The sequence below is a fragment of the Peromyscus maniculatus genome, chromosome 6 (genome assembly GCF_049852395.1).
Source record: "Peromyscus maniculatus bairdii isolate BWxNUB_F1_BW_parent chromosome 6, HU_Pman_BW_mat_3.1, whole genome shotgun sequence".
NCBI lineage: Eukaryota > Metazoa > Chordata > Mammalia > Rodentia > Cricetidae > Peromyscus > Peromyscus maniculatus.
The window spans coordinates 48742934-48767202 of record NC_134857.1 but is presented as its reverse complement, the minus strand read 5'-3'; the positions used below and the strand labels follow the sequence as shown (position 1 = coordinate 48767202).

General features: G+C 42.2%; 2 protein-coding genes across 2 annotated transcripts in view; one reads left to right on the top strand and one right to left on the bottom strand.

Moving 5' to 3' along the window:
- Positions 1-4012: 4012 nt before the first annotated feature.
- Positions 4013-24269, bottom strand: part of Gfm1 (G elongation factor mitochondrial 1) — a 50048-nt gene continuing 29791 nt past the window's right edge. The window contains exons 14-19 of the mRNA XM_006972632.3: positions 23154-23236; positions 12248-12410; positions 10354-10498; positions 5748-5908; positions 4520-4573; positions 4013-4359 (exon numbers count right to left, since the gene is read on the bottom strand). Coding sequence (XP_006972694.1) covers positions 4228-4359; positions 4520-4573; positions 5748-5908; positions 10354-10498; positions 12248-12410; positions 23154-23236 — 738 coding nt within the window. The 3' untranslated portion in view covers positions 4013-4227. The remainder of the gene's footprint in view (positions 4360-4519; positions 4574-5747; positions 5909-10353; positions 10499-12247; positions 12411-23153; positions 23237-24269) is intronic.
- Lxn (latexin) lies at positions 17141-23126 on the top strand. The gene is made up of 6 exons (XM_006972631.4): positions 17141-17429; positions 18697-18759; positions 19609-19786; positions 20075-20211; positions 22390-22452; positions 22795-23126. The coding sequence occupies exons 1-6, from the start codon at positions 17301-17303 to the stop codon at positions 22882-22884; spliced, it is 660 nt and encodes a 219-aa protein (XP_006972693.1). The 5' UTR covers positions 17141-17300; the 3' UTR covers positions 22885-23126.

Sequence of the window (24269 nt, the reverse complement as noted above, 5' to 3'; positions counted from 1 at the left end):
GACAAAGTACTTTTTCTGAACACCCAAGAAGCAATACGTAATGATTGCACTGAGCCAAAATCAAGCCAACAGATAAAAGTTTCTAACTGAAGTTCCCTGAACAATCCTTCAAAAAAGATCCCATGAGCGCTGCATAGATTATAACACATTGCTGTCCTGTGATCTCTATCCGTTCTTTACTATCCTTCTAAATGGTATCTCAGCTTTCTCCAAGATCTTACTTCAAAAGATTTCTCATTACGCTTACAAGTGACCATACTTCAGCCAGCGAACAACAAACAACATGAGTCTTAAACTGACTGATTTTGCTATAGAGCGTGAAGAGGGATTGTATGCAGAAGTCACAAAGTTAAAGCAACTAGACATTTCTCAGTGTCTTCATCAGAACATCTTTTCTATCATGAACTCTGAGATTGTGAGCTTGATTTAATTAACATTGATTTCCCTGGCTAACAACAGAGCAAGTACTTCATTTGCCTTAGCATAAAATGAAAAACTCAATTCCCCAAGTCCTCTTTCCATTAGCGGTATAAATTCCGAGTCACCGAGTCAATGACAGTTACATTTACTATCACATTCACCTAACTTCCCGGGAACTTTTAAGATACATCAGAAGCAGTACCAGGATTCTGTCTGCCGTTTCATTCTCTTCTACTCAGTTTCAATTTTTCCTACTTGAATGGTAGTTTTTTAGATAGTACGCATGGTGGTTTGAATGAGAATGGCCACTATAGGCTCCAGGCTTGTCACCAGGGAGTGGTACTATTTGAAAGGATTAGGTGTGCCTTGGAGGAAGTGTGTCACTGGAGGTGGGCTTTGAGGTTTCAAGGGCCCAAGCCAGGCCAGTGTCTCTCTCTTCCTGCTGCCTTCAGATGCAGATGTAGAACCCTCAGCTACTTATCCACCATCTTGTTTGTCTATGTGCTACCATGCTCTCCGCCATGATGATAATGGACCAAACCACTGAAAACTGTAAGCCAGCCTCCAATTAAATGATTTATTTTATGAGTTGCTGTGGTCATGGTGTCTCTTCACAGGAATAGAACATTGACTAAGACAGTTTGTTTGAAGGTCAGTTGAAATGTCTATATTTGGACTTGAATGTTAGTCCTTCAAGACCTTATAGTTTATCACACTGACTTTTCTCAGTTTAGAAAATTCTGTCAGTTCTGTGACCTTTCCTAGTTTTCAAAACACAAGTCTCAGCCACCATGTTCCCTAGCCTACATATGAATGGGTAACTGACTAGAACGTTCTCTAGAAGTACAAGTAGGTTTCTTCCATGAGGCACTGCTAAGTTAGCTAAAGACTTCACATTCTCATTCAACAATGTATAGTTTCAACAATGCAAAGAGCTACTGTCTTCAATGGGATAGTTCCAACACATCACAACTCACTCCCTCCTGGTGGCTGCCAAATTTAAGACTCATATGTTAAATATTAAAATATAAAAATTCCCAACTTTCAAAACTGATTAAGTTCTGTTGAGTCACAAACTACACAATTAAGCAGGGAGGAAAAGAATAACAGAAAACTGAACTGCATTTTTTTAACGTCAGTTATCAGCTGAAGGACCACGAGCCCAACTGTAATATCTCACAAAGGAATATTGGTATTAAACATTAGAATTACAAAAAAAAAATCTTTAAGTTCATGTCCTAGGCCTTTGTGCAGGTGACATTGCAGTCATTAGCATCAAATGCATGCTGGAGTCAATTGCACATGTTCAGAGAGCCCCGGTGTGTAGAGATGGGTCCTCACTTAAGTGAGTCAGGAAGAGGGCAGCCATGCAGCAGCTGCCAGTGAGGCCTCTCCCCAACACAAGCTAACACTTTCTTTAAATTAGCTAAACCTACCCTTCCTAATAGTAGTGTCAAAATCTTTATTTATTAATATCCACATTGATCTTTTCCACGCAAAAGGCTTTGTTTGGTCGTTACCATCCATCCATCCATCACTAATCTAATGAGTTAGCAACAGATGTGGCTGTTCTTGTCCTACAGGATCCTGTTCCATTCACACTCCAATGTGGATCCATGCCATTGCCTATGAAATGCTGCTGATGGACTAGAAACCCAGGATAGTTACAACTTCTTCTCTTCTTCTTCCTCTTCTCTTTCACGCCCCTCCCTCTCCACCTTCTCTTGAAACAAGGTCTCACTGTGTATCCCAGGCTGGCCTTGAACTCACAGAGATCTACCTGCCTCTGCCTCCTGATGGTATAACCAGAATATTTAACAAATTAAAAAAGGCACTCAGTTTTATCCATTTTTCTGACTATTCTCAATATCCAGAGACTGCGTTAAATTCTGTGGCAGTATTTCCTTACTGAAAATGTACTCACAGTACCAAAAGCAAACTACTTCCAAGGTCTGATGGCATGGTACAGCCACACACATTCATGGAGCTAGTGAATTGTAACCACATGATCTATTTGAAAACTTAAGGAGCATGGTCTTCAAAAACTCTATCTCTATATGTTTTCTCTGGTTACAAAGACACAGTATTTACTTTCACAGGGTTACAAGAGTTAAATTAGATAATGCATCTAATTTCAAAGCAGGCAGTCAATTTAGATCTTTTTATGCTAGAATTCTAAAATTATAAAGTCTACAAATAAAGTCAAAAGCTGCACAAGATGTTGCAGGCCTGTAAAACCAGCATTGCAGAGGTCAGAGGTGGCGTGTGTGTGTGTGTGTGTGTGTGTGTGTGTGTGTGTGTGTGTGTGTGTGTGTAGGTGGAGAGCAGGAGTTCAAGGCTAGACATGAAAGCCTATCCAAAACACCCGAAACTTATTTCTATTATCTACTTTTATTGAGTAAGGATAACAGATTAGGGTATATATGTGGCATCAGAAGTTTTGGGGTGAAAAATTCTTAAAAGTATAAAGCCAACTAATTCTGGAAACAAAGGCTTACATTCACTCTTTCTCAACTTCAATGAACACAACATAGGCCAAACTCTAGTCACTCAACTGAACTACCATGCATCACGAACTGAGCAGGCAGCAACTCTACAAATCCCACTTTATCCCAATCTATGAATGCAAATAAGGAGAACGTAGGCAAGCTCCTTGTTCTTGTCTGATACAAGACTGCCGATACCACTGTACCCCTAACACAGGTGGTTATACGTGGGCAGAAGCCACAAACTGAAGACATTTGCCATCTTCGCTCTTTTAAGAGCCCAACAAAGAATCTGAAAATGCTCTCTAGTAAGATCATGATTCACACATGCCTCATTAAGTGACACTCCAAGATATGTTATGATGTACAATGTTTACACTCAGCCTCAACAGAGTAACTTCTAGAATATCAATGCATGCTGCAGACAATGGACGACTTACTTGAGAAGTAAATCACTGAAAATTATTGACTCTTGACTATAAATGGAAAAAGCTACATGGCTATTCTGTACTGTTTTTTCAACTTTTTTGGTATGTTGAAAACTCTCATGATAAAAAATTGAGGGAGCTGGAGAGATGGCTCAGTTGTAAAATGCTGGATGAGTAAGCAAGAGGACCCGAGTTCAATCCCCCGGAGCCCATGTAAAATCAGCTGGGCACGGCACATGCCTGTAATCCGAGTGCCGGAAGCGGGGGTAGGGGTGGGGCAGGAAGATCCCTGGGCTTGCTGGGCAATCATACTCGAGTTCCAGGTTTAGTGAGAGACATTACCTCAAAACTAAGCTGGAAAACAATGAGAAAGACAACCTCTGGCAGGTACATTCACACACAAAACACAAAGGTACATACACAAGCACATGGGAACAGGGGGCATGGGCATGGGACCCACAGTCCTAGCACACACACATGGGGTGGGGGTGGGGGCTGTATACCCACAGTCCCAGCACTTGGCAAGAGGACTGTGAGTTTTGAGGTCAACCTGGGTTACACACATAGACCTTGTCAAAATAATTTGCAAATTGAAATATATTCTAAGCTGAAATCATTCTCTTCTTCCCTTAATATTAAATATTTCTCTTCTTTCCTTAAATAAATATTAAAATATACTTCAGTAACAATCAATTTTATTTTAGGTCTTTCATTAAACAATAGTCAATATAGTTTGAATATATACATATCATTATCTTTGCATATACATAGACGCTCCTGACCGTGGAACAGCAAGGGCTCCTCAAAGGTTTCAGCCATCTGCGTTCATTCTACTGGGATCCATCGCCTCTAAGTCTTTAGTCACATAGTCACTGCACTCAAAGTGAGCAAAGTCAGTTCTTGGCTTTTCCTTTCTTTACAGGGAGTTGACCTGTAGCTTCCAGATACTTATTAATGAGGTCTTCCTGTGTGGCTGGTGAACAGGGCTGGTATCTGCAGTACTCCATTGTGTACTCTCCTTTTCCCTGGACGTGAGAGAGAGAGAGAGAGAGAGAGAGAGAGAGAGAGAGATCTGCTTACAAGGCTCAGCACGCAGAGTCCGGCTTTCACAAACGTGATTGCTTTGCCGGGCGCTCTCCTGAAGAGCCCTGAAGTGAGGTTTCATCCCACTTTAACAGTGCTTACCTCTGTGCACGACCTAAGTTCAGTGGAATAGCCGAACATATTATTTAGGGGAACCTAAAAACAAACATAATAAGTCTTTTAGCACCACTTGTTAAAAAATATTTGAGGAAAGTATGAGGATGCATTAGTCAATTTAATGTCTTACAGTTAGTTTTCTATTGACAATTTAGGTTTAAAAGAATCAAAAGCCAGGTAGCTGCTGTCGTATCCCAGACAGGAAACCCTATTTGAAAGTTATTTAACAGGCATAATTAGACCAAATCTTTAATTCCACAGTGTATACCATTGATGCCCTTCCCTTCTCATCCCCACACCACTGTCGACCTCCTTCAGTTCAGACATTCACAAGTGTTTCCTCTGGAAATGTTAATGAGTTTCGTGTGTGTGTGTGTGTGTGTGTGTGTGTGTGTGTGTGTGTGTGTGTGTGTGAGAGAGAGAGAGAGAGAGAGAGAGAGAGGAGGGGGAGAGAGAGGGGGGGAGAGAGGGAGGGAGGGAGAGAGAGAGGGAGGGGGAGAGGGAGGGGGAGAGGGAGGGGGGAGAGAGAGAGGGAGGGGGGGGAGAGAGAGGGAGGGAGGGAGAGAGAGAGAGATGGGGAGAGAGAGGGAGGGAGGGAGGGAGGGAGTGTGCATGGTGCTGGGCACTGAACCCAGAAGCTCATGCATGCTTGGTATGTGCTCTCACACTGAGCTGCACATAAGCCCTCCTTTGGATACTGACCTGATACACTGACAGCAGATCTTTCTAGATGTGATCTACAAAGTGACCGATACCTTCTCCTCCATGAGATTTAAGGTCAGACAGGGTACAGACCAGAGAATTGAATACTAGCCATATAACACAATAAAGCAGCTACACAAAGAAGGTTACAACAGGAAAAAAATAACTATACATCTAAGAAACAACAAATTCACCAAAAATAGGTGGCCAAGATATAAAGAATCCTATTTTTGGCTTTTGGACTTAAAAGTTGCTTACAGAAAATTACACGAAGTGCCACAAAGTAGAAGCTGCAAATTCAAAGCAAATGCTTCAGTTTGCTCTACAATTTCCAAAACCAAAGCTAACTGATTTGCTTCTGTGGCTAGCAAAAGCAAGACAAATCTGTAACCCCTTGAGGCTGAGGCACCAGGATTAGCATGAGTTCCTGGCTAGCCTGAGCTACAGTGTGAGAACGTATCTCAAAAAACAAGACAAAGAAACCTGGGAGACCATCCATGACCATACTTACATCTGCATACAGGGTGAAATAGTCCTCGATCCCATCCTGCCCTGTAATTACTCCATGGCGCCGGTTAATTCCTCCTATTACTGTTCCCTGAAATTCATTTGGCGCTATAACTTCCACGGACATAATAGGTTCAAGAATACATACTGTGGCATTTGCTAAGGCTAGGTTTAAAAATAAAAAACAACAACAAAAAGAAAAGTTAAGAACACAGGTTGTTAAATTGGAATTCTCTCCAGCTCTACATGAGACAGGCGACACCTTCCCAAAGGAATGCAAGCGACAAGCTTCAAACCTCCCCCGACTCATTTTTTTTTAATATTAATGATAACAGTTATCTATGTGGAAATTCCAAGAGATAACTCTTAATTCTGGTATTACTACTTCGTTTAGCATATTTTTAAAAATCCTTAGATCTCATTAAAGTGCAGAGCACAGAAAACATCAATCATCAAGTCCTGCACTATGTGAACTACCCAGCTGTGCTACTTCATCTCTTACTTCACACACACACACACACACACACACACACACACACACACACACACACACACACCCTACACAGGAGAGGGTGACTGAAGAAAGAGTTGAGTCACTTCTGAGAAGCCTTTCCTCTTCTAGGCTGAACAATCCCACTGCCTGCCTGAGATTCAGGTTTATCTTCCGTCCTCTAACGTGCCATTGCCTCTTGTGAAAAGTCTGTCCAGGTCTTAAGTTTCTTCATCAATAACTAAAAACTATCAGACTAGCTGTTAGCAGTCCCTTTAACGTGAAACTCTTTGTGTATTTTTTGTCCCATCTAATACACAACTACTATACTTCCTGGTTACAAATACTGACTCACATTTATGGAGGAGCTAGAATACAACTCCAAATATTTACACTTAATGTAGTAGCTTGCTGGAGCAGAATGTTTAGCCTCAGACCAGCTGCACTGTCCCCAAATAAGAGCGTCTAAGCCAAACACAGGAAAGACAACGAAGAAGCTGTTTTGTTTGAAAATAACCACAGTTTTTCCAGAGGCATCTATCTGTTCGTAAGGAATTAATTAGCAACATTTCTCATATATTTATATAAGCCCTTCTAAAGACACTACAGTCTTAAGTGCAGTAACCATTAGAGTGATAATGTAACACACACTCCTCAGTACCAGTTGGGGATTGGCACCGGGACCTCAACTAGGTACCAAACCCCACAGATGTTCAAGTTTCTACGCCATTTTTAAAATGTCGCAGTATTTGCAAATAGTACTCTTAAAATTACCTATAGAACCTAATACCCAATTCAGTCAGTCTATGTAATAGTTTCTATTAATAACATTGGTGACTCCCTATTTCAATCCCAATAGGAAAAAACGCTAGCATCAGCAGCCCAGGTGCTTTAGTGGCTGAATGAGGAGGTAGTCAAGGGCTAAGACTAATCTAGGTTTAACTTTAAGCTCTACCAAACTAGTATGTCAGCTTGGGCTATGGAACTAATTGCTCTGAACTCAGTTCTCTCAGCTCTAAGGTCATTGTGAAGACAAGCTCTCATGTACTCAACATAACACAGCATACACAAGGGATCAATAAATGTTATGAGCAACAACCGAGGCAGACACACTCGGAAATGAGTGGCATGGCACCATGCTAAGTCAAAGGCAATAGAACAGGAAGAAGTGTATTCAGTGTGCCGTATGTATGTATGTATGTATACACTCACATGTATATTAGGCACATACAGGCAGACTGGGGAAGTTAAGGTGATGGCCAGTTTCTACACAGTGAGAAGAGAAAGAAAGACTTGAACACAAAGCCTGGCATGGAATGGCAAGAGATCCCAGAGCAGACTGTGCCAGGTTTAATGAGCTAGGGACACAATTCTGCTATGTTTAGAATGGCCAGACGGCCAGTGTTTGGGAGAATACACATGGTGTTCTCTCTAAAAACTACTTCTGGGGGAGACAGCAACACTCACATCCACAGAGCCAAAGCAGGTCAAGCACATCTGGTTTCATACTTCAGTTTTAAGTCACATCACTGATTCATCTCTGAGGCAAGTTCAAAATTTGGCTTACACAGGAATACATGAGAATCTAAACTATCTTCTGATCTTATACTATATCACATATTTTACTGCGGATAATAATAGGCACAACAGCCTAAGCATAAGCTGCTCTACCACCGAGCTCATTTAGCAAGCATCACTTACTCCAGAGCCCTCCGAGGGCATTCAGTGACCTGTATGCATCAGTTCTTTTACTGCTTGGTGAGAACTTCCTGCCCTTGATTTGTATTAATTAATTAATTAATATTGGGTAGTCCTGGCTGTCCTGACTTGTTTCGTCGATGAGGCTGGCCTCGAACTCAGAGATCTGCCTGCCTTTGCCTCCTGAGTGCTGGGATTAAAGGCATCAAATCTAATGCCTTGTCTTTTTAAAATTGCATTCTATTTTTGGCAACTATTTGCATTTTATTTATGGACAAAATGTTGTTTCATATTTTTTTTTTGTCTTTAATCATGAAGAAATAAGAACCACATGGAGAAACCCCAAATCAGTTGTTTTTCATGCTAGCACCTTGCTTGGCTGCACAACTTAGTTAAAAAAAAAAGTTCCTATTTCAATTATAATGCAGAGTTTTCCCTTTGTACATCCTCAGTTACTCATCTCAGTTACTTTTTCATTGGTATATGTGTATATTATAGGTATATACACCTATACTTACTTATATTTAAATATAGGAAGAATTAAAAAGAATGAAGTTATATATTAATGTGCAGATAATTTATCTTAGCCTTATCTAACTTTTATTTCTGTGAAAGTTACAAACTTCTAATCAAGAACCAACATAAAACAATTAGTGCGCCGGGCGGTGGTGGCGCACGCCTTTAATCCCAGCACTCAGGAGGCAGAGGCAGGCGGATCTCTGTGAGTTCGAGGCCAGCCTGGGCTACCAAGTGAGTTCCAGGAAAGGCGCAAAGCTACACAGAGAAACCCTGTCTCGAAAAACCAAAAAAAAAAAAAAAAAAAAAAAAAAAAACAATTAGTGCTTTTAAATTTAATTGCATTTCTGAAAAGTATTAATGTGATTTAACACTTCGCTTAAGATGTGTTAAAGCAGTGAACATTTCAAGGTCAAAAGGTGGGCAGTCAATCTGAGCTATGCCTAAGAACATCCACATCATTTTCTTTTCTTCAGGCTGTCCAAATTCTTGCATCACAGACTGCAGAGTCTGTTTAATATGCAGCTGATAAAAAAAAATGGAGGATCACTCTCCCTTTCTACAGCTAAAAACTAGAATATAATTACTGATTTTAAATAAAATAAGGAATTAGCAACTTAGTTTGGAAAACAGCAGCCCTCCCAGACACTGCCTAACATTCACCACAGATGCAAACTGAGATCAAAAGGAGTTCAGAAAGCTCAAAATTCATAGTCAACCGAATTCTGATTTACAGAATGCATAGTAAATAATGATTAAGAAATATTAGTTCTCGGCCAGGCGGTGGTGGCGCACGCCTTTAATCCCAGCACTCGGGAGGCAGAGGCAGGCGGATCTCTGTGAGTTCGAGGCCAGCCTGGGCTACCAAGTGAGTCTCAGGAAAGGCGCAAAGCTACACAGAGAAACCTTGTCTCGAAAAACCAAAAAAAAAAAAAAAAAAAAAAAAAAAAAAAGAAATATTAGTTCTCTACTGCCTATTTTTATTCTCTTTAATGGAAATATTTTTGAAATGTTTTATGAATCATAATTTTGTTGCATAAAGACACTTATGTATGTTACCAAGGAACTGACAAATACCAGATCTAGATAAGGAGGCAGAGAAAATGGAGTTTCTGGCTTCAGGATAACTGTGGGACTCTTTGCTGGATTCTGATGTCAAACAGCCTTTTGTCTTTTGTTTTCCACCGTCCTGAATTAAAAGCAAAGAATCAGCAGACTGGCGAGATGGCTCAGTAGTTAAGAGCACTGACTGCTCTTCCAGAGGTCCTGAGTTCAATTCCCAGCAACCACATGGTGGCTCACAACCATCTATAGTATATATGCAAGTAGAGCACTCCTATGCAGAAAAACAACAACAATAATAAAGCAAAGAATCACATATGCTTGCCTGCAACTGCTCAGAGTTCTAATTTACAGTTTTAGTAAGGCTGACAATTTTAGCAGTTTAGCGGGAAGTCTGTATTATGCATTAAGTTTACTGAATTCTTTCAAAACACTTTTCCATTCTCATAATAATGCCTAACAGCTTAAAATGTGATATATGAAAAAAATACTTACAAATTTATGAACTCCTTGACATTTAAATAAATGAGTAAAAATAACATGACTAGTTAATTTATCTTCAAAATACTTCTTAAGACTTCTGAGCATTTGTCTTCTCTATTAAAACCAGAACTTCAGATGATATATAAACTTAAACACATTAAAAATAAACACTCAGAAAATTTAGAATAGGGCAGGCTTTGATATTTGCAAGAAAGAAAACATGATCATCTCCCATCACGTCACTCTGTAAGTATTCATGCCTTGCCTACCATACTCTACCCTACGTTCTGGAAACACAAGGGAAATACAAACAGTGCGGCTTTTGAGGCTGTGATGGTTTCTCAAGGAAGACACAGCATACCTTGTTTAAGAGCACCTTCTCCAGCTCGGATGAAAGAGATTTCATTGGAATCAACCATGTGATGGGCACCATCTTGCAGAACAAAGCGCAGCCCAGAAAGCTTGTGACCGGAAAGAGGGCCCTTTTCGCAGGCATCCAAAAACCCCTAACAACAACAGATGAATGTAAGTGCAATGAGATTTCACCTGCAGAGCATTACCCAAAATTCCAAAACAGGTTACTGCTCAGAAATGGAATGTTCATAAGATACATACTGTCTTTCACTTCTCAAAATTTTTCCGAGTAAGCTGGGCTTTTAGATGAGCAATCCTGGGGCTGGAGAATGAAGCTACGGACACTCACCATCACTGCCCCACCACCTCAGCTTCAGGAATGACTTAACGTTCGCACTCCCTTACGGACACAATGAGGAAAGGCAGGAGAGGCACACTAAGGTCACCAACTCTACCAAATCTATGTGTAAGCAGTAGCTGTGGCTTGAGCTCCTATTACAGACCCATCACTACTTTGCTGTCCAGCAGAGCACATCATAAAAACCACTGCGTAAAGTCGCATGGTCTTGTTAAGAACTAGAATTAAAGGAAATTTCACTTTTCCAAATGCAATTCCCTTTTTAAAAGACAGCTTCATTAAGGTATCATTTACATACAACAAACTGCACATGTTTAAAGAGTAGAGTTGACAAGTTTGCCACTCGTTTTCCGTCACTTAAATACTTCTAGAAACGCCTCCAATTCAGTCACACAGCTACACACACACTGGATTATATTTCTGACATTTCAAAACTGTAAACTCGGTATGCTGAAAAATATGTAAATTCTTCTTCTCTTTCTCCTGTGAATTTTGGAGACATCTGGTATTTAGAAGTGTGTGAATGGCAAAGAAGTATCTTAAAATAAAAGTGAAATACATTACCAACAACCACCAAAATCTATTACCACTGAGACCAAAATTATAACCTGCTGTTCACAAAATAAACAATTGCTTAGAGCAGCCTCGAGCAAGTAACAGGGCAAACACAGGAGGCATTGACGCTTCCTGAGTGTGCACAGCTCTCTCTCTGCATTTTCACACACACAACCGCATCTGGCCTCCAGATGTTTGAAGGTTGTATGCAAGTGGTTTGCTCCCAATTCAACTAGTTCTGCCTGGAGGAAATGGCACACACCTTTATAAAACCAAAGCACTCAGGAAGCAGAGGCAAGTAGATCTCTTTGATTTTTTTTTTTTTTTTTTTGGTTTTTCGAGACAGGGTTTCTCTGTGTAGCTTTGCGCCTTTCCTGGGACTCACTTGGTAGCCCAGGCTGGCCTCGAACTCACAGAGATCCGCCTGGCTCTGCCTCCCAAGTGCTGGGATTAAAGGCGTGCGCCACCACCGCCCGGCCAAGTAGATCTCTTTGAATTCCAAGCCATTCTGGGTTACATACAGACTACCTGCCTCAAAACAAACAAACAAACAAACAAATGAAGCAAAGTAGCTCTTCGTTTACCAAGAACACATTCAGCAGCAGCAAAAATGCTGTAGAGCAGTATCCAGGTGCTGGGAGCCTTAACAAGCAATTGTTCCTACATCAGCACACACAAAACTCCCCTCACCCCTGAAGACTACCATAACTTTAATGATTACAATCAACGCACAGTATCAATTAGTGAAGAGCGGTCATACACATGATGAACAGAGCAGCCTGCCACCATTGTCACGGCATGTGTTTACAGCCCCTGGACTGAACTGCAGGTTCCAGATAGAAAGCCTGACAGTCCCTAAAGAAAGATGGTTAATTAAAAGGAACCATGATAGACACAAACACGACAGAACAGAAAGTGTGATTTAATACCAGATGACCTGCTTTCAAATAGAGACGAACGCTACGGAGCTCTGTCAAACACTACCTACCTTTTCAACTGCAGGCACAAACTGCTTAGGAACGTTGGCCCCAAACGTTTCATCGGAAAACTCCAACTTAGTGTAGTCCTCTGGGGCCAGGGGCTCCAGCACACCTATTACTTTTCCAAACTGGCCAGCACCACCCGACTGCTTTTTATGTGTAAAATCAAACCTGCACATGATTCAGGAAAAAACAAACAGAGCATTAGTAATCAGCAAAATGAAATAAACTCCCACTAATTTACACAAAAACCCACATTTCAAGTATTTTTTTTTTTTCACTTTCTCCTTTGACTATGATGGCCATACTATGAGATTTATTATAGACGGTATTTAGAAGAAATTCTTCTTTTCTGTTCTTACTCGGGGTGAAGGAGGGGCATACTACCCAAGTAATCAAGTTTTTTCATTCTTAGGCTCAGTCTATGGCTTCTAATAACCTACGTTCCAAAGAGCTCATACAGTTCTGAGTGTATGCTGCCCTTCCCTGTCACACAGTGGCGTGAACAAGGATGGTTACTTGAAAATAAGAACTCTGGTGGCTACAGTTCATCTATTTAGGCATTGATTTTACTTGATTTTACTATGTGGCATTATAGACATAGGTAATTTAAAGGGAGCACCAGATGTAATAATTAAGAACTGAAAATGATTAATGACAAAATGATAATGACAAGCATAAAAAAGGCTTTCAAAAAGAAATGAACATAAGTTAGTGTTTATGCCAAGCACTAACTTGATAGAACGAGTATTTCACATGAATATCAAACATGTAGACACAGTGCACAGGAGGCTACGTCTCAGGAGAAACATCTGATGCATATAGACCATTTGCCAGGTGCTTCTTCCTTTAGCTGCTTCTCCCTTCAACCTGAGACTTTCAGAGGACAATCACTTTCAAAAGTATGTACGACATCTGCAGGCGGATCTGCAGATATTAATGGGTAAGTCTGTAAGTGGCCTGGAAGAAGTCAATGTAAATAATGGCAGGAGATGCAGGCCTGGAAGGGCGGACTTCCTAAAGAGGCTAAGTGTGAATGTGTTTGACTAACGGCCTTCTAATAATCTTCCAGTGGCCAAGAGCTTCAGGATGGGCTGGGAAACCCCAGAGAGTGAAAACTTGATTCCCTGGAAGGAAAAAACATCTGTAAGAAGCAAGAGAAGGGAAGCAGAGGGCAAAACACGCAAAAGTCACCACAGAAGCAGAGGATTTCCAGGTGTGGACACCAAGGCCCTGCCAGGTACTCAGAGTTCTCTGAGGAATGGGTATTTTGTGCTCAGTCTAACAACAACATCTCACTAAAACAGCGGAGGCTGAAGAGATGGCCCAGCAGGGCAGTGAGCTTGTTGTCAAGTCTCACGACCTGAGTTCAACCCCTGGGACCACATGGTGGAAGCAAAGAACCAGGTCCCACACACTGTCCCCTGACCTCCACACTCCTGCCACGGCACACACACACACCCCTGCAACCATACAAAATAGAGTGCAAATTTTTAATGAAGAAATAGTCTGTATCTGTGCTATATAGATTAACTGTATGGTTCAAACTAATTACAGCTATTTAAACTAACTTGAAAATTCAACAACTTAACAATTCAAGTGCATGAGCACTGAGACGATGCAGGGGATATCTGTTCTATGACCCTGAAGTGCAGCCCTGGAGACACAGCAGGTAACTGCTCTACCTGCCTATGACCTGGAAGTACATGCCCCTGGGGCGTGGCCTCTCACCTACCCTTAAGACCAGAGATGCTCTTGCCTCCCTTGTGGGACCTGGATGCTGGGACAGTCTACGGTGCAGAAGAACAGCGTGGGATGGTGCCTCACCTTTTCCAGGACCCTGCGACAATTCCTCTGTTCCGTCTTGAGAGTTTTCCTTTCGTAATAAATCCCTTTACCCTTTAACAGACTCCGTGGATTTCCCACACAGGGCAGATACAGGGCACTCCAGCACCCCTGAGTTCTCCAGGCACCAATGTTCTAAGAATCAGCTCACATTCAAGTAATTCCACACAGTTTTAGGGACAGTGCCATTTATGAATGAGAGGAAGCCAAGTGAGAGAACATTAAGTGCCAGGCTTGTGTTAAACACTTTGCATGAACTCAACCCAGAAAGCAGTACTGATTCTAGTCCTCATTTTATAGGTGCGAGACCTGAGGGTCAGAGAGGCTAAGTAACTTGACGAATGTGACTGCTCCCCACCACCAAAGCCAGGATTTGCATCGAAAGCATTACCCTTAGCCAAACATTTTCCTAGAACGCTAATGAAAAAATTTAAAGTGGCTGGAGCCCTGACTGATGTGTTCTGATACCGTGTCCTATCAAATGTAATGTTAACGAGAACTGCGTTGGTTTGTTTTCTCTGATTCATAGATTCACTTTTAGTGGGGGATGTCTTTCTGTAGGCTGTGAATACGTGTGGCTCCCACTGGTCAACAAATAGCGCTGCACTGGCCTGTGGCAGGGCAGGATGGAGCCAGGAGGGAAACCCAGGAGGCGTAGACAGAGAAGAGGGGTTGGGGATTTAGCTCAGTGGTAGAGCGCTTACCCAGCAAGCGCAAGGCCCTGGGTTCGGTCCTCAGCTCCGAGAGAAAAAAAAATTCAGCCGGGCAGCAGTGGTGCATGCCTTTAATCTGAGAGAAGAAAGGCGGGGTCAGAGGGATGCCAACCCACCTCCGAAGGAGCAACAAGAGGCCAGCAGACTGGTAACACCATGGCCACATGGCAACACACAGATGAATAGAAATGGGTTCAGTTAAGTTATAAGAGCTAGCTAGCAAGAAGCCTGAGCCACAGGCCATACAGTTTGTAATTAATATAAGCCTCTTAGTGGTTATTTTATAAGTGCCTTTGAAAGCTCAGGTAGGAGAGATTCGTCTGGACTGTGGGGCTAGTCGAAGCTGAGAAACTCCTACACATTTTTACTTATTTATATTTTTTTAATTTTTTGAGAAAGGGTCTCAATATGTCACCCTGAGCGGTCTGGAACTCTCAAAAGATTCCCTGCCTCTCTACCTTCCAAGTGCTTGGATTAAAAGCATGAGCCACTAGCCCTGGCCACTTTGACTTTATACCCAAGTTACAAGCTACAGTATTTTTTTTAACCTTGTTTAATGCTTATATTGTAATATAAAATCAATAGTGTAAATTACCTGATCCTGAAGAGTCATAATAACTGTTGTTTTTTTTTAAGACAATCTAGACATTATTCGAGTCTGAATATAGTGGACTGAAAATTTGCCTTTGATGTCGTTACAGCAGGTAACTAATACTTTAAAGACCCAGCTGGGGCTGGAGAGATGGGTCAGCGACTGAGAGCACTTGCTGCTCTTGCTGAGCATCGGAGTTTGGGTCTCAGCAACCATGATGACTCCACAACCATCCCTAACTCCAGTTCCAGCGGATTTGACTCCTTTTTCTGACCTCCTTGGGCACCAGGCACATACCTGGTACACATCCATAACGTGCAGGCCAAACACTCTAGAAAACATTTCAGAAAAAAGCACCAACATAGAAATGACATCCTTGCAATTCAGCTTATTTAACATCTAAATGAAAGGTCAGTTTCCCCTTTAAAGTAATAATCATAATTTTAATAGAACCTAAGTTGGTATGACTACTGTAAGTACCTTTACGACAGACTCTATGCGAGTCATTAGATACAGAATCTCTGACTACCCAAACGCTGACTGTAGGCCTGACTGCTCTGACCAGGAGTCTACAGTAGTTCCAAGAGAGACAACTAGTAGCTTAGGAAACTTGACACTGTGTGCCCTGCAGAGCGCCTTCTGACTTGCTAACTACACATTCTTTCTGGACACTATCCAAGGAGCATTTACCTCAACACACGCACGCACGCACGCACGCACGCACGCACGCACGCACACACACACACACACACACACACACACACGCCTCCAAAGGGCTGGTTCTTAGACAATGACTTATTCAAAGGAAAAGAAAAAGACAAATATCTTCAATTTCATGAGAAAAAAATCTCGTTATCCTCTAGTTACTCCACATTGGCTTATGCAACAGGAAAGGGTGGGAAATGGTATATTGCTTATTATTTCTTAAAAATCCACTTAGTCCAAAGGAAGTCCTCATTTATAGGAAAACTTCAGTAGCACACACAGCACAGCCCCCTTCTTTTCAGCGTGTCACTACAACATACATAGTAGTCTACCCAAAATCCTTCAATGATCTACCTTTTAAGAAAAAGAGGTGGGGCTGGAGAGACAGCTCAGCAGTTGACTGGAGTTCGGCTCCCAGCATCCACACTATGTGGCTCACAACTGCACAGAACTCCAACTCCAGGGGGTATCTGATGTGTCTGCACACGCGTGTGCACATACACATGCATACACATAATTAAAAGTTATAAACATAATTTTTTAAAGAAAGAGAGCCACAAGTGGTGGTTCACGCCCATTAAGCCTCATATTTCTAAGATCAGTGGGGTAGTGGAAGTCTGCTGGTACATTTAAAATTTTTCTTCTGATCCCAATTAGTCTCCCAACTTTAGAGCATGGTTTTCCTCCACTCTGGGTCATACTCCAAAGGAAGCTGGGGTGAGCAAGCCTGTTCCTGGAGTCTCACAACGGGAAACGTAAAGGTGAATCACACTTGGGAGCACTTTGCACCTTGCCCTATGAGGCCCGGTGTATTCCAATCTGCATGTGAAATAGCCAGAGGCAGCTGAAGACCTCTAGAGGACCCACTGAGGCAAGGCTGGAAAGCCTCTCCTTGTCTCCTGAATTCTCCCTTTCCTTCCCGCACCTGCCAAAGCCTAAGGGAGCCAGAGGGAATGCCCGAATGCCCGGGCTTTTCTCCAGGAGGTACCCGCCTACCCAGGGGCGGGGCCCGGGCTCCTAGCTGCCGAGCCACAGCCCAAACAGTTTCCTGCGAAGGAGGAAGAGGGAAGGCAGGCGCTGAGGATCACGCACACACACCCAGCTGCTGGCTTCTCCACCATACGAGAGACGACCCGGGCCACCCGCACTCCACACCCACTGCGACCCCCTTAAACCAGGGCGGTCCGCACTCACTGGCCCCCAAAGATGGAGATCCCAGCCACCCACTACGCGGCCTCCAGGGCCGCCTCCGTGGCAGAGAACTGCATCAATTACCAGCAGGGGACCCCCCACAAGGTGTTCCAGGTGCAGACGGTCCAGCAGGCCACCAAGGAGGTGAGTTGGCGGGCCCCTGGCCGGAATCGGCTTGCTCCCCCACTCTCTGGTCACAGCCGGTGGCTCTGCCTCTGAAACGAGCATTCCTACAAAACTAGCATTCCTACGAAACTAGCATTCCTACGGGGTCCTCGGTACCAGCAGACTCAGCCCAGAACCGTTTGCTTTCTCCGTCCCACAGAGAGCCCATGCAGACTCAGATTTTGTGCATATTATTTCACGGAATTGGGGAGATACACGGGATGGGCATCTCTCCCTTTCCTGTGGCGAGACTAGGTCTAGACAGGAGGCATTCTAAACAGCCTGGAAGCTGTTACTGTTTCTCAATCTGCCGGCTGTCTTGGCCAACAGAAGCTCAGGGCCTCCAAACAACTCCCTGGACTTGAAAGGCAGCTCTTAGGCCCTTTACCCAAAAGGAAGGGAAACCGTGAGAAACTAGCCCCTTGTAAGAGGACAAAAGCACTGTGTGCTACTGCCAGGCTCTGGCCACCCATATCCGGCCACAGATGATGCGCTTCCCTGGCTGGAGCTGGGCTCGGGTTTAAGGCCTCACCTACTGAGTGCACACAAACACACACACACACACACACACACACACCCTTAAGCTGACACAGCCTTAACTGCTCAGTTTTCTTTTCTTTTCTTTCTTTTTTTTTTTGGGGGGGGGCTGATGGGGGGAAGTTTTTATTTTTAAAGCTGTACCAGATAAGATAATTGGGTGTAAACTTCAAATGTATCTCTTCATTTCAAAGTGAAATATCTAAATGTATCTATCTAGTCATAAGATTTGTTGAAGTATCGTTCGGCAGATGAAGAGACACAAGTAACCAACAGCACGTGTACACACTGTCTCAGTCACTTGGCAGTGACCTGCCTCTAATAGTCCCTCGCTGGATGCTCGGGTACCCTGGGCTTTAAGATAAGGTGTAGCCCGTTGTCTTTTTATCTGTGCACGTTGTATGCTTCTGTCCATCGTCTACACTAATCTCAAATAAATTTGCTAGAGACTGCCAAATTGGATGCTAAACCCTTGGCGGCGACAGGGCCTTCTCAAGAAGTAAGGCTTGGGGGAGGGGCGATGAAGTACCGCAATGTATACATTCGTGAAGTGCCAGAGTGAACCCCACTGTGTGGTGCTTAAAAAGATGCAAAGCTAAACTGTATTTCCTCGCACCAGCCATCCTCCCAGCCATGTACTAAGAAGAATGTTCTAACTAAAAAGATTTATTATAATATCTTTTCTCCACTACATTTTTCTTACTTTTAGGATATTCCAGGAAGAGGGCACAAGTATCACCTCAAATTTTCTGTGGAAGAAATTATCCAAAAAGTAAGTTAAATGCCCTGTCTAGTGAATAAATTTTGATTCAGAATTACCTAGCTCATTTTTGCTGAAGGGTTTGATCTGGGGCTTTACTATGGCATCAGCAGCTCTGCGGGCAAAGCCATGGGAGCCAGCATGTACTACCTCGGTTCTTTCTTTCCATTCAATTATTTAGAAGCGGTCAGTTATTTCAGTTCAAATAAATTACCCTTAAAAAGATCACACATTCCGAACAGTCTGAACTTACGCCTTGTATGATTGAATGTAGTAATTTACTCTCCAGTCATGATTGCTTTCTTATGCCTGCCTTTTAATTGGCTATTCAAATTAAGTATGCTTAGAAATTCAGGAGCAATAGAATGGCCAACTGTGACTCCATTAATCTTTCAGTAATGGGGCAGGAAAGTTTGAAAAATTTTATGCCTGTCAAATTAGTAATGGAATAAATTTAAAAGAAGGAACTGCAGTTTGCACCAAAGCCATCTTGAAACTGTGGAAAGTTCACCCTCTCCCTGAGTATAACTCAAGGAACTCACAAGAGGAGATTCCCTAGGAGGCATTTGAGCGGCTAGACAACCCCCTACCCCTTACTCTTACGGTAGGGAGAGACTGCTGGGTCTGCGTTTGGAAAAACACTGGTTTCAGAAGCAGAGAGAGGGTAAGGAGCAAGCTTAGAAGGGACAGTCCGATGTTGGTGAAGTCAGACTAAAAGCTGACCTGTAAACCGACACCCCACTGACAATGAAGTATAAGCAGCCTTCGGGTTAGAATTCTCAACATCCTGAAACCTAGTCACTTACAATAAGACCTGCCATCTGTAGATTGACTGATCTTTTGTAAAAATGTTTCTGACAGCAAGTTACAGTGAACTGCACAGCGGAAGTTCTTTACCCTCACATGGGCCAAGGCACTGCGCCAGAGGTCAGCTTCACATTTGAAGGCGAGATTGGCAAGAGCCCAGATGAAGAAGATAACACATTTTATCAAAGACTTATGTCTATGAAGGAACCACTACAAGCACAAGACATTCCAGGTACACACATCAAGCATGGGAAATACGTTTTTCAGACTTGAGATGTATCTCTATTACCCATGCTCAAAACTGTTTGATGTTAACTATGTTGACAATGAACTGACTTTTTCAAAAATACTTATTTCTAATCTAATCTAGCAATAAAAAAGAGGACCTGGAATTTTCTACATCCATGGCTTAATTTAGTTTTCACACACATTAGAACACTAGGAAGCATGAATAAGAATTTTGATTTTTAATCTGAAAAGGTTAATATTACATTTAGCATATAAATGTTTCCTCTACCAGACAGTTCTGGAAATGTATCTCCACAAATGAAGCCAGTTCGCCACTTAGCCTGGGTTGCCTGTGGTTATATAATGTGGCAGAATTCGACTGAAGACACGTGGTATAAAATGGCACAAATTCAAACCGTCAAGCAAGTGGTACGTAGTCTCTTGCTACAAAGCATGCTATTGACAGTTAATACTGACTTAGTGCTGGTGTCCATAACTGGATAGTGTTTCTATTGCCATTCTGTACTAAAACTAGTGAACCTGGTAGTTCAAAGGCACTGCCAGTCAGTCAGGAACTGAGGAAGGGCAGGTTAACTGCTAGTCAGTCAGGACTGAGGAAGGCCAAGTTAAAGGGAAGTACCCAGAGCAGCAGCACTGGTCCCGAATGTCACCTGGCTAGTTTGCAGAGAGCTCAGACGCAGGCCTCTCTGCCTACATCTATCTTCCTAGCAAGCAATCGCGTGTGCTGCGTTTTCTTTCCCTGGCCACACATTACAGGCAGCGAATATTAGCAAGGCAAAGCTAAGGATTCTCTAGGAAACGTCTTCTAGTAATGAGCAGTTTTTACATTGCATTTTCGCAAGTTTATGGTTCTTAATCTTTCATGCCAAGCAAATCCGATTTAGTTATTTATGATGCCTTATTTGGATCCTTTTCTGGAGAAAAAAATGGCTGTAGCCTTATTAGTATGTGCTAGACAAAGACTTAGGTACACCTCACACTTTTAATGAATCATCCGGTCTTTAATTTGCTTTACAAAGGTCCTGAGGGCCTCTCTTTATAACACTCACAAGCAAAGCTGCACTTCAAAACTGTGAAGCTGTGAGTTAAAATTTGGCTTTTTTTTTTTTTTTTTTAAATTTTGGTATTTAGTTTCATACAGAACGCTTCCTTTTTAGCAACCTAAATAGTGTAGTTGAGTTGCAATTGTTAAGTACTGTTGAACTAACTGCATTTTTTCTCTACTGAATGGTGGTTCCTTGGCTACCTAGAGACAGGCCTGGCATTTCCCCCAGAGAGAATCATGGCACTGTGATCTTTGCAAGCAAGCTTGGAGTAGTTCTAGCCCGCCCTTGGCTCCTGCGTGATTCTTTTCTCTAATCCCTTTAGTCCGAGTTACAACCTCACATTGTATTGCTAGCTTTATGCTTTCTTAAACCTAATACCAGGGGTTCATAGAACGCATCTCCCTAGACCAGAAATTTATATGAAAAGGTCTTTAGTTTTTCCTTTTGGAGGTTAAATGGGGGTATCCAACTAGTAGCTAATGGAAGACAAGAGTACTAAGAACCACAAAAGATAGAAACTATCTTTTCCATAACCTGAGAGAAAAGGGCTTCCTGCTTCAGCATGCAGGAAACAACCTGCAGAAGAGCGGGGCACTGTGTCTCAGGGCCTCAGAACCATTTACTATACAGCAGCAGGCAGGACAGCAGTTACAGCACTCCACTGGGAGGCCAACAACCTACCCGATGCAGCAGATTCGGCGAAACAGAGGGAGTCTGCTTTCCAAATGCGTTTCACAGATCCCAACCTTGGTGACAATGCTCCTTTGAAGGTGCTGAACTATCAGCCCAGGCCAGGGACAGCCCATAAAACCATAATCATGAATTCCCAAGCTACATCCAGCAACATACAAGCCAATGGTTTTATGCTTATTTAAAAAACAACAACAAAAACCCATGAATCTTCATTATATTGTGATTTTAAAAATGAGAATGGTGATTCTGGGGCTACATTATAAGCACCGTTAACTGGAGTTTCAGCACAGCAAGGACAAGTTTTCAAAAGCCTCAGCTTCATGGGCACGGTACATTGCTGGTGACAGTTTTAACCCACACAGACTCAGTACGTCTGTGTAGCTCACTACAGACATGCTTTTTATTCCTGAAGTAACAAACAGTACAGAACAAAGCTGTAATTGTAAAATCAGATCACTAAGTCATGACATTACATTAGCGTCAGTTTTCTAAAGAATGTTATAGAATTGGCTTCTTTTCATGTGAATTCCCATTGCCATTGCTGACACTAAGGGTTCGTAAATAAAAAGCTACACACAGTAATGCTCTTAAATAGCTGCCACAAATTGGAAAGTGAAAACACAAAAAAGCAATTTTTAGAGTAACAAATACAAAATAATGATTTTTTTAAAAATGTGATTTGAAAGAATATTTGTTTATTCAATGTAAGAAAATAGTTTTCTATCAGGCTAAGTTGAATTCAGTTATGAACTTCACATTCTTTTTTTATAAAAGTCAACATTAATTCAAAAACTTAAGATGTCAATTTGCCATGATATTGTTTAAACACTTTTTTTTTTGGTTATAGCCAAGAAATGATGACTTCATCGAATTGGACTATACCATTCTACTCCATGACATCGCATCACAGGTAACACATGCGACTTACCTTTATTTGCTGCCAGAATAAGACCACACCATTCTACTCCATGACATTGTATTGCAGGTAGCATAGACGACTTATCTTTATTTGATGCCACTTGGAAAATCAAGAATTCTTTTGTAGCCACACAATCACCTTATTCCTTTTGATTCTAAGTAAAAGCTAAGGAAAATTCAAGCAGGCACCAGACTGCAATGTGTCTGCCATCTTTGTAGCAACTGGACTTGTTTAGTGCTATTCCTGATGAAGGCCTTTTCAATATTGCCAACAAAATACAAACTCGATTATAGTTTCTAATCTCACAGGAGCATTAACTTCCTTTACCTGCAGGAGATCATTCCCTGGCAAATGCAAGTTTTGTGGCACCCACAGTACGGCACGAAAGTGAAGCACAGCAGCCGTCTCCCAAAGGAAGTGTGAGCGGAGTAAACAAAGACACCGAGGCCCGGGCGGAATGGAAACAAGTTCCTAATGATGTGGATGACTGTCCTCACTGGCATCTCGCCTAATAAGCCAAATACATCCCACAGCGTCTCTCTGTTTGTCTTGGCTATGGCACCGAGTTGCATAGATTCATAATCAAGAGTATTACTACGTAAAAATGTCTTTCCAACAGTACCAGTACCATGTACATCCCCTAATAAAAGTCTACTTCCGTCTCATGGAGTCTGACTGCATTGCATACTTACGGCACAGGGGCAGTGATGGTCTCTCTAAAGGCCACTTTGGGCTTTCCTGTGATACAAGGACAGCCATATTCTCTCTCCATTCTCTAAAATGAATTGGAGGGGGGCGGGGTTAATATTGTTTGTATTTTAGAAAGTAAAATGAAAAGAAAATACCTTAGTAGCATTCAATGAAATATAGTAAATAAGATGCTGGAGAGATGGCTTAGTGGTTAAGAGCACTGATTGCTCTTCCAGAGAACCAGGGTTCTACTCCCAGCTCCCACACGGCAGCTCAAGAGTCTCTGTGACTCCAGTTCCAGAGGACCCAACATCCATGGCAAAATACCAATGTATATAAAAATAAAAATTTTTAAAAAATTTTTAAAATACAGTAAATAACTGAACAGTAAATTTTAAATTATTTTAGTAACTGACAAAAATCAGATATGATATTCTAAAACACAAAATACCTTTATATATCTTACAAAAATGAATTATAATTTTGACAAATTTTTACTCAGTTCCATTTGCTCTATCTGCCACAATCTACAGTTGTTTCACATTAGCTCACATTCACTGGAATAACAACTTTTTGTCCACTCCTGTTATCTTTTGTTTACATTTCACTATATTTACCTTCAGCTAGGAAGACTTTTTTTTTTAAATCTGTATTGAACTGGCCTCTATGTTTTGTTTTCTGAGACAGGGTTTGTATGGTCCTGGCTGTCCTTGAACTCACAGAGATCTGCCTGCCTCTTGAGTGCTGGGATTAAAGGTTTGCGTTACCACCGACCTCCATGCTTGAAATCTCATTAATTGATTATTTTGTGAGACAAGGCCTCTCTGTGTCGCTCTGGTGGGAAGTTACCGTGCAGACCAGGCTGTCCTGAGTTCCGAGATTAAAGGCTACCTTGGCCTGCCCTTAATGTTTATGTACATGTTGTGTACGTGTTGTCTGTGTGTGCATGAGCCGTGTATACAGGGGCGCCAGAAGAGGGCGCTGGATCCACTGGAGCTGGAATTAAAGAGGGTTGTGAGCCACTCCACATGGGCACCAGCAACTGCGTTCAAGTCCTCTGGGAACACAGCAAGTGACTTCAACCTCTGAGCCCTCTCCAGTCCTCCTGAAGGAAAGTC